General features: G+C 37.7%; 1 protein-coding gene across 4 annotated transcripts in view; it reads left to right on the top strand.

The window, feature by feature from the left end:
• The window catches only part of STK39 (serine/threonine kinase 39), a 92,833-nt gene extending 83,648 nt beyond the window's left edge, over positions 1 to 9,185 (top strand). For 3 of the 4 annotated variants that reach the window (XM_040561227.1, XM_040561224.1, XM_040561226.1), the window contains exons 16-17: positions 1,961 to 2,025; positions 7,706 to 9,185. In XM_040561227.1, coding sequence (XP_040417161.1) covers positions 1,961 to 2,025; positions 7,706 to 7,780 — 140 coding nt within the window. In that variant the 3' untranslated portion in view covers positions 7,781 to 9,185. Of the gene's footprint in view, positions 1 to 1,960; positions 2,026 to 4,918; positions 5,676 to 7,705 lie in introns of those variants that run through there. The other variant, XM_040561225.1, reaches the window with a different exon arrangement.
• The last annotated feature ends 1,419 nt before the right edge of the window (positions 9,186 to 10,604 follow it).

Genomic DNA, 10,604 nt, shown 5'->3' on the forward strand with positions numbered 1-10,604 from the left:
TATGGGGCTTTGGATAAACCAGAACTCTCTTGAGTGCGTGATCTTATTTTATAGATATTTAAGACATACGAACTTGAAGATATTCTATCATGGCTTCAGGAGCTATGAGCCTGAACGCAATTTTTTTTGCCTTCATATGAGATTAAGTATTAATTACAATGAAAAGCATTATCTGTATTTGCATGTGTTTTGATAGGTAGGACGTATTGCAATAAAAATGAGTTACTGATTGTGGAAGTGAATTGTGTGATTAAAATAAAAACTGTTTGTAATGACTAGAATAAAGATTATGAACAACAAAGCTTTAAAAGTGGAAAGACTTTCCTATTTTAGTGGCTGTAGCTGAGTTCATTTACTGTGAAGATGATTATTTTTTCATTCCAAGAAGTGTTCCATACAGAATGTACCTTGTGCTTGTTTTTTAAGGTTTGTTTTTATTTTCAAATACCTTTTCATCCACGGTTTAATTTGTTACAAGTCTGCAAACAATATTCTGCCATTTCAATGGTATAGAGAAAATGAGACCCCCAAAATTTTTCTTTGCATTTAATGGTGGTAGACATTAAGTTGGCATAATTGTTTACTTCCTTAAATTCCCTAGCCAAATACTGTACTTCCCTCTGTGGGGCCAAATTTTGTTTTGCTATACAGAGTGAATCGTATACTACCAGGCGCAATGGAGTGAAAATTTTATCACTGTGTTATTAGAACCAGTGGAAGAAGTAGGAATCTGAATTTGATGCATGCTTCAAATATACACGTAGCAGCAGGACATTCAACTTGCAAATTGTTTTCTCGATATCTTATATTCCACATTAGGAAGTCCATGGCAAGTATTATTACAGAGAACATCCAGCTTCTTGCTTCTCTGCTGTATGATACTTACCTTACAGTATACTAAGAAATCGTTACTACTTAATACCTGTTTATTTCATGTCTCAATAGCTCTGCAAAGTGTGGATTCCTTTTCTCATGTTGATATCCTGTTGATGACATCTTGTGCTCATCAGTCAGTTTTGAACAGAGGCTTTTAGTTATTCAGAGTTAGCACAGGATCTAGTACTGTGTAAAGCTGGCAAGCAAGTTTAGTAAACCAACAAAGCTGAAAGTAGCCATGTTTTTTGTTCAATATTAATGATAACAATATTGTGTTTAAAAAAATAAAACCACCAAAACTAATACCACAATTAAAAATTTGACTTGTGTGCTTTCATAGAAAAAAGGTTTATTTTCTTCCCTCCTCTGTTTTTTTATCTGTAGATTTATTTAGTGTTCACTGCTGTTGCATCACAAATATTGGTCACATGTAGAGAGTAGTTTTAAGATCAGCAGTTAGCTTCTTGTGTATCGCTCTTATTTTTGCTGTTTTTCCCCCCCTACTGGTTCAGTGAGCTGTAAGAGATCACTAAGGGTCTGTGTGGGTACTGTTGCCAGCCCAAATAAGGGACAGAAGCACAAACATATAGCCATGAGGAACAGAACATACGGAGGAAAATGAGCTCAGTCTTATCCTAGAAACTTGTGCTGATGGAGGCCCAAGTTATTAGCAGAACTACAGTATAAATCTTGACAGCTGTGGTTCTGCTTAGCCTTTGCTACTTGTTTGCAACTTACCTTGCACTTGCATTTGTGTGATTGTTGAGCAAGTTTAGGGAATAGACTAGGCTGAAAATTAATTGTTTGAGGGTTTTCTATTATTTGGTTTTCAGGCTTTTTTCCTTTATTCAGTTCACGTAGGCACAAAATACAAGCTACCACAAAAGAGAGGACACAGGTTTATGGCAGCCGAGTTGCCCTCTGTCATCCAAGCTAAAACTAGAGTGCAATTAAATGATTCAAGTGGTAACTTACAGGCATGTGCGTGTATAGAATTAAGATGATAACCCAGCATGAGTATGAGGTTTGATGCCATGTTGAATGCAATTTTCTGTAAATAATTTTTTCATACTTTATTTTACAGTTGCTGCTAACTTACAGAAGATAGTAGATGATCCAAAGGCCTTGAAAACATTGACTTTTAAGTTGGTAAGTTCCTAAGTAATGGGTAGTACAGCAAATACAGCTTCAGAAACAGAAATATTCTCTTATTAAAGAACAGCCTGTTAATTCTTTTTCAAATAGTTGAAAATGCTATGCCAACCATTTAGCAAAAACTGAAAAACATTTTCTGGCCTTCTCTACATCAGCTGAAAAACATCACAGGAAACTACTCTTAAAGGTTTGAGCTTGTAATGCTTGAACAAAGCTTTCTATCTGTGACAGTATCTCTTCTGACTTCTGAGGGTGAAAGCATCTATATTTTTGTGCTGTTTCTCATTCTCTTCCATCTGTCCTAATATATTTTTAACCAGTTGGATGCTGTCATCCAATAAAGTTGTCAAAGATTATTAAGTACATGTGAATTTAATGAAACTTCTGTCTTTGATAGGGTGGAGAAGGGAGGTAAAGGTGTAGGGAGAATCCTTAGAGAACAGTTGCATTTGAATTTAGTTATTACTTGGAGAAACAGAACAGGGAGTGTGTCAACTTTTTGTGAGAAGTTCTCAAAATTTGTGAGCTGTGACTGACAGTCATGCCCATCAGCTGCAAAACAGAAGTCTGTAGAAAAGATTGTATCAAAAGTGCTCACAAGGCTGATTTTAATCTCTAGACCAGTTACAGCACTGATTTTTTTGTAAGACAGCCAATTAGATTTACACTGCAAAGTAATAATTTGCATTTTCCAGTTATCCAGAAACTCTTGCAAGGAATCGTGGAATATTTTATTTTCATTATGGGCTTCTGAAGGTGATCTAGCTCAACTTTCTGCATAAAGCAGGTCCAGCTTTGAACTTGCATGAGGTTACTCATGGCCTTTCCCAGTGTAGTTTGAATATTGAAGGACAGAGATACATCTGAGCAACCTGTTCTGGTATTTAGCCACTCTCATTGTGAGCAGTTTTTTCGCCAGTTTCTTAGTGGAATATACCATGCTTCAACCTGTTTCCACTGTCCTGTATCCTTTTATTGCACACCTTCAAGAAGAGCATGGCTTCATCTTCTCTCTATATATAACCTCCCTTGTAGTAGTTGAAGAGGGCAGAAAGATCTCCTTTTAGTCTTTTCTTCTTAAGGGTTTTCTGCTTTTCTGTAGATGTCATGCGCTCTTGCCAACTAATCTTGGTAGCTTTCCACTGGACTCTCTCCAGTACATCATGTCTGTCTGTACTGAGGAGCCCAATGTGGACACAGTACTTCAAGTGAAACCTCCAAAGCACCAAACAGAGGGAACAATCACCTCCTGCCTGTTGGCTACGCCTTTGCTAATACAGCCCTATACACAGCAGTCATCACTAAAATTATATGTTGCTGCCTTACCCTCAACACGTTGTCCACTGGTAACCCAGGTCCTTTCTACAAAGCTGGGGTACTTCACAAGCTGCCCGGTGTGTTCTGGCATAACTCTAGCTGTAAGGAGTTGCTTATGCACATAAAAATGCCATTGAGCAGCTGTGTGCACAACAGGAAGAGGAAGCAGACGTCACTTGTTCATCAGTTTATGAAGTAATTTCCTTACTGTGGAAATGTGGGCAGCCCTCAGTGAAAGGACTTAACCCTGACCCCAGTATTTCTGTCAAATGTCTTTAATAGTGACAACCTAAGAAATAGTGTAATGGAAATGGTTTTTAGGTAGTCTAAAGGAAGCATGAAGGAAAGAAACAAACTAATTGCTACAGTATTCATGCAGTCTGGATTTTATCTCATTTTCAGCTATTTCGTTGAGTAGATAAGTTGACAGATGAGATGATTGAAATTACTATGTGTGTGAGAGAACCTAAAACCTACTTTAACACAGGACATTAGGGATATGGAGTCAAGTAGCTCCATAACTTTGCAGGGGGAAGGACATTCATTCACATCAGTTCTGAGGAATTTTGAAGTTTCACTGAGAAACAGGTGAAAAACCCTGGGAAGAACTGCAGAAAGAGCTAAACTGGAGAAAACTCTACCTGTTAGGTTAAGTTCCCTCTACCTCTACTCGTAGTTCTGGTAGTCCTCTGCTAATGGACGCTTTCTTCCAATCCCACTTCTTCCAACACCTGTCACCATTTCAGTTACATGAAGGTCACCCTTTCCACTGCTTTCTTCTCCTTAGTTTTTCCCATCAACCTTCTTTCAGCTGAGCATCCACACTTGAAGTTAATCTTGCTTCCACCATATTTCATTACTGTTTGCCCCTCCAATCCTCTTTTTATCTTCTATGTATGTCACATTAAACTGACATGGTGCCTGGGCCTGTCCTGAGTTGCACTTTTTGCCCTGGACCGTGAGTCCTAATTTTGGTTGATTTTGATGTGCTCGTGATGGATATAATTTATATTAATAACTTTGCATTCCAAAGTCTTATTTCAGAATTGATGTGCTGCATTTGTTTTTATTTCTTGGTAAAATCAAGTTGAAAAATTTACATACCTAAAACTATTGAATGATTAGCTATGTAACTACCAAACTCTTGACAATTAGCTTTCAGCGCCCCTTGCTGAGAGTGACTCAGACACATGTGAAAGACTAGACTGAATGCCTGTTAGATAAGTGAGTCTCCAGAATCACAGCTTTGTTTATAAAAGCAGTTGCTTCAGATGGGCTGTAAAGAACCATTTTTAGAGTAAGTGACCTAGTTGATGATAATGTATTAATTCAGGATTGTTCTTCCCTTGTCATTTTTTAAATATAGATTTGAGTAATTTTATCTGACTAAATCATTTGGACTCATTTTTCCTCTACAATCCAGTAAAATTACTAGAAAATACCCCTTTCTTTTTAGGAAGGGATTGGGGTACAGGACATGTAACTCTAATGGTTTTGTTTCTTTGCCCGTTACTATCTAAATATAGCTTAAAGGCTGATAAGGCTGATGCTTCTTTTTTTTTTTTTCCAGTCGATCTGTTCTTGCTGTCTAAACATCTGACTTCGGCTTTATTGTATAAGCAATGGAATCTCACCAGGACTGTTTAGATAAATAGATATACCAGAGGTGACATAGAAGTCTGTGTTGTTTCTAATTCACATACTTAAAATTAGAGGCTTGAGATTCTGAAATTTAATATCCCATAGTATCCAGTTACTGTTTTTATATGTTGAAAATAAAGCAACTTGAAAACTTATGTTGGGATATTTCTTTGTTTTAGCTTGATGTATTGCTTAAATGCTGGGGTGCAGTCAATGTCACAAGGTGTTTCAGATTCCAGTGAGTGAATGGTGTTATATTCGTAGGCCTTATCACAGTCAGAATTAATAGACAGTCCTAAATCAATGCCTTTGTCCCTCTTAAAGGTAAGTTCCACTGGCTAGGTAACAGTTCCTGAGGTTAATTTTTAACCTAAGTCTCTTGCTGATAGTTTTAACCAGCTCCCTGGGAAAAGAACGTAACCACAAGAAGTATCTAATTTATTCTTACTCTTGATTAATTTAATGTATGTTCAATTTCTACCTGCTCTTATATTGTGTAGAGTGGTAGCTAAATAAATTGTTGTCTAGGAGAATTGTCATTTGTTTTTCTTCACCTCTTAGCAAGGTTTCACTGAATCTGGGAGCACTTATATATGGTTTGATTAAAACACATTTTCTTGGTAAATATTTCATGGGGATTCAAAGTCTAAATCTAGGTAATCCTATATCCATTTGGAGGATTCAGTTGAAAAGTGTTCTTTAGTATAGGATTAGTTACTATTTGTGGACAAGGAATCTGGTTAGTATCTCAGTGCTTGCAGATTGCTTTTGCTGGTGTTTTGCTGGTATATTATTTCTATTCAAACAGCAAGTATTTTCATTTGGGAAACAAGAAGTTATGTCTTAAGCATTTCTGTCTTTAGTGAACTTATTTATTATTTTGGGAACAATTAAAGTGAGGTGTCTGAATGAACCTGTCTTTAAGGTTTTGTCTCCTTGTGTATTTAAGTGCATCTTTGATCTTACAATGGTGATGTTCTACAAAACATGCATAATATTAAACCTCCTTCACTTGTCTTGGCTAACGCAGAATTATGACTTCCCTGCAGGATCCAGCTGTCCACACTTTTGGAAGGAGGCTGTTTTAATACACAAGTATTATTTCTTGAGGAAACACAAAACTATTATGCATCATAATTAACATTTTATCTGAGGATTTTTCTTATGAAAAAAGGGAGAAAATATCATTAAGGAAAGAAAGCATTCACTCCCTTAACAGTGAATTGCAAATAGTAAGAGCTCTTCTCGTATGCTGCAGTTTGCATATAGCTTTACTATGCTAAACACAAACTATAAGGTAGTAGGTTTCCAGTGCATTAAATATTAGGCAGTACTGACTGATCAGGAAGGCATTTAAAAATCTGTATGCATCGAGATAAGTTGCTTAGCATGTCTTTCAGGAAATTGATAGTTAGCTAGGGCGTAGAATGATGTAAATAATACTCTTTTTATCATGACATTTTACATGCAAAATGCAAACTCCATTTATTTAGTAAATTCCCAGTTCAAAAAAAACAATGAGACTTCCTAATAACCAGTGATCGTGATCTCGGACTTTTAGCTTGCTACTTCAGTGGAATAAGGCCTTTTAAATACTGCCTGAAAGGAGAACTTGTGTGTGTGATAAAAGTAAATTTGAAGGAGTAGCTTGATGTAATGTTTTCACAAGTACCAATAAAGTTTATTTTTGGTTGTGAAAACTCAATGTATAATGTCATTTGGTGTACATTGTATGTGTGATCTGAAAGGTTCTGACAGTTTGGAGGGGATATACTAGTAAGTCTGAAGGCACTTTTTGAAGTAATTTACCATTACACACTTCACCCAATTTTATTATTACTTTGAATTATCTGCTCCGTAGGTGTAGAATGCATTTAAAAAAAACGAAAAAAAAACTTATTAAAAATAGTCAATTATGTGCTACAGAAGCTGATTTTTTACTTAAAAATCAAAATATTAAAATACCTTGCCTATGTAATATATTTTTTTTAAGCAGACCTAAATCAACTGTTCAGTCTGAAGCAAGATGGTTTTTATATTCTTCATGTTATTTGTGAAAAATGAACTGATTATTTGTGCCAGTTTGTTCATTAACAGACATTAGTAAAGATTCTGAACCATACAATTTGAAGTGCTAGATGGTATAGTCAGAAAGGGGATGTTCTTTTGCAACTATTTATGTATACTTCTCATAGGCTGCTTCAGTTTCTTGTTTAAAAATTCATTGGGTTGGTATTCCAAACAGACTTTGTAGCTGGACTCAGGAGTCTTTTTTTTCAGACATTGGGTGTCTACAGCACAACAGTAAAAGGTGGATTCTGTATATGTAGGTTATTTGGTCTTCACAAGTGAAAATGACAGATGAAAAAACAAGTTCAGCTCACATTTGGGAAGTTTGGGTTAAAGAATTTTGGTCTTTAAGTGACCTTTTGGGATAGCTGCAGAGAGCATTTTGTTTCTCTGTGTTCATTTCCCAGTCTTTCATGTTTGTTTTTTTTTTTTGTTTGTTTGGTTGGTTTTTTAATATTGATTCAAAGATTGTGCTAAAATGAAGGATGCAGTTGACTGATGCTGACAGAAAATAGACCAAGTAATGTGAAAGCTTTTCTTCAAGTAAGCTGTTTGCTGACTAGGCAATACAGGGAAAATTTATAGCCTGATTGTCAAACACTCCTTTTTAACCTGGTGTCCTAAACATTTCTGTTTTTACTTGCAGGCCTCTGGCTGTGATGGCACTGAGATTCCTGATGAAGTGAAACTGATTGGGTTTGCTCAGTTAAGTGTCAGCTGATGTCTGTCTCATGACCCCAAGCCGAATTGTGAGATTACGAAGAGGCCAGCTTAGATGCAAAGGAAAATTAATGCACCACACACTGAGTTCTGCTTCATTCTCTAGCAATTCACAAAGTCAGAACAAGCAAAGCCCACAGCTACACCGCTGCTGCTAATGTTCAAAATGCTACTAAATGTCTTAGCAGTTGATTTGGATTTCCCCCAAGTGAAAAGCCTGTGGAAATGCACTCAGGTGGCTGTATTCATTGGTTACAAAAGGAATTTTCTATCAAGCTTCTTTCATAAACTTTTGAGTGATACTATTTTCTTCTTGTACTTGTGGTTGATAATACTGCCTCTGTTCTGTTATACTTAGAAGTTAGCATAAATATAAAAGTTGAGAATTACTAGCTGACCTTGAATTCTAGTTTTAAAACTGTGAATTTTATTTTTCATATATTTATGCTTTACACATCCTAGTAATAAGAAAATTATTTGACTTAGTTACATGTTATTTACAGTTAATCTCCTATTATTTAAAAAAAATAATAATTCAGGTGTATCTTTGAACTTCTAGGGTGTTTTTTTTTTAAATCAATTAATTAGGCATTAGCAAGCATTTGTTAGTTGTGTCTAAAAACCAGTCCACAAACTGATTGTCAAGGATGTGGGAGGTGCCTTGAAGACATTAATGTTTTAAGAATGTGCCTGAGGCTGCTTCAATTTAGAATAATCTCCATTTTCTGTAAGTACCATACATATGGTACTATATAATAGTAATCTGAGCAAGGAGGGATTATACAGTAGCAAAGGTGTTAGTGTCTTTTGACTATGCTTTATTGGGGAGTCTATGAGCTAGAACTACTTTAAACTGTTGTTGTTGAGGTAGACTGCTTACTGTGTCCATCTCTGATTTGACGTATCCTTAACGATAGAAACTGGTTTCATACAGGTGATAAAAACTTGAAGAACAGATTTCTGAAGCTTTACTTGAAATTCTGCAAAATACCAAGGTGGAGTAAAAATAATAGGGCTTTGTGCAATGGTCCAGTAAAACTCTTAGAAAGAAAACACTTCTGACCCAAGTAGTCTTACGCTTAACCTGTGGCATAGATGTTATGGAGCTAGTGAACCTTAGAAAGATTATCAAATATGGAGACATATTCCTCGGACGTTACAATTTAAACTACTTCCTAGCTAATCCTAGATAAATGGCAGCTCTTTAATGTACTGAAAATGGCAAATATATATTATTAAGAGAAGTTATTTATAATGCCTTGTCATAATCGTTGAGGTGTTCTAGAGCCATTTGCGTATGACTCAGTGTAATTCCATTCCATCCTCTTGTTTACATGATGATTACTCCAAGATGACTGCAAAGGTAAAAAAAAATAAAAAATAAAAATAGAAGTGTATTGCACAAACAGATTTGCATTTTGAATTTCTGTGCTCTGTGTACATTTCAATTGCTGTGTGGTGGGGTGATGTTATAACTTTGCTGCCTTTATTTAGTTGATGATGAGTGGCACCTGTGCAAGGGACATGGCTCCCTGTGTTGTGGAGAAGAAAGAGAGAAAACACCATTTTCCCGCTCACAGTGCTTTGCAGAAGCCATTTTTAAGACTTTGAACTGCTGAGGTGTTCATACTTCAAGAAATTATTCTGGAGCACGACTTTTATTCTTGTGGGAAGCCGGTGTGTCTGAGGAGGAGGCCTCAGGGTGGGGCTAGGGCTGTGACCTGCTGCTTCTGGCCCAGGTGTGGGCTGATGGCTGCAGCTGGGACTTGCTGGGGCAATTAAGGCCCTCCCCAGGTGACTGGTGCCCTCAGGACCAGTTGCGTGGAAAGCCCCGTGCCTGGGTGAAGGCTTTGGTGGTGCGGGGCTGCAGTGGCCAGGGGCTGGGTGTTGTGGTGTGGCGGGTGGAAGGGCCCTGTGCTCCAGTGGGGCTAGGCCTGGCCTGCATCCAGCTGAAGAGAACCAGCAAAAATGGTAAGTGTGCCCCTCAGTGACAAAAATTGTGTGTCTTTCCTTGGCTTTGAGGTACTTCACAGGAGCTAACGTGACATTATTGATGATCTGCTCAGTATCGCTTACATATCAGCGGTACCTCGCCTCAGCACCCTGTAACAGGCTGTTGATCCTTGCCAAACTTTGGCTGATGCTTTCTCTGGGATGGCCCCTGCACGCTTTGCTGCTGGCTGCCCTGAGCCCAGCTGCTGGAGAAGCTGGGACAGGGGACTTGTGGCTGCCACCAGTGGCAGCGGGGACAAAGGCCATGCTGTGAGGCAGGTGCCAGAGCAGGGCCTTGTGCCTCTGCCATGGTTGTGGAGGCTGAGGACTGAGGGCAGCGTGCCTGTGAGCTGGGGGAAGGCTGCAATTTAGCACAGCTAATTATTCATGATCAACCTTTGTATTGAAATGAGAGTAAATCAGAAAGTACCTTAAATGTGTGTCTTCCAGTGAAAAGAGTTAATTACCTGCACTGATGAGATCGGTTGGTGACTGTGCAGGACCAGAAGGAGTTATGTTCAGGGCATTACTGTTTGACTATTTTTTGTTACATACATTAATGCCTGCTTCTTAAAATGTTGTGCCAGCATTGACTAATCCATCTTCAAAGTAGTTAGCTTCCTTTTTCAGGCAAACCAGTGTTCAGGGCAGCTTGTTGTTTTCACAGGTCTATAAAAGAAGTCAGAATATGTTAAATGATGAGAATTGTGTGCCACTCACTAGCCGTCTCCCCTAAAACAGGGAAAAGGGTGTTGGAGTATGAGTAGCAACTGTCAAAAGTGCTTACCTGACATGCTGGTTGGGACTGCAGGAGGTATCTAAATAAAAAGGAA

The sequence above is a fragment of the Cygnus olor genome, chromosome 6, assembly GCF_009769625.2.
Source record: "Cygnus olor isolate bCygOlo1 chromosome 6, bCygOlo1.pri.v2, whole genome shotgun sequence".
Lineage (NCBI taxonomy): Eukaryota > Metazoa > Chordata > Aves > Anseriformes > Anatidae > Cygnus > Cygnus olor.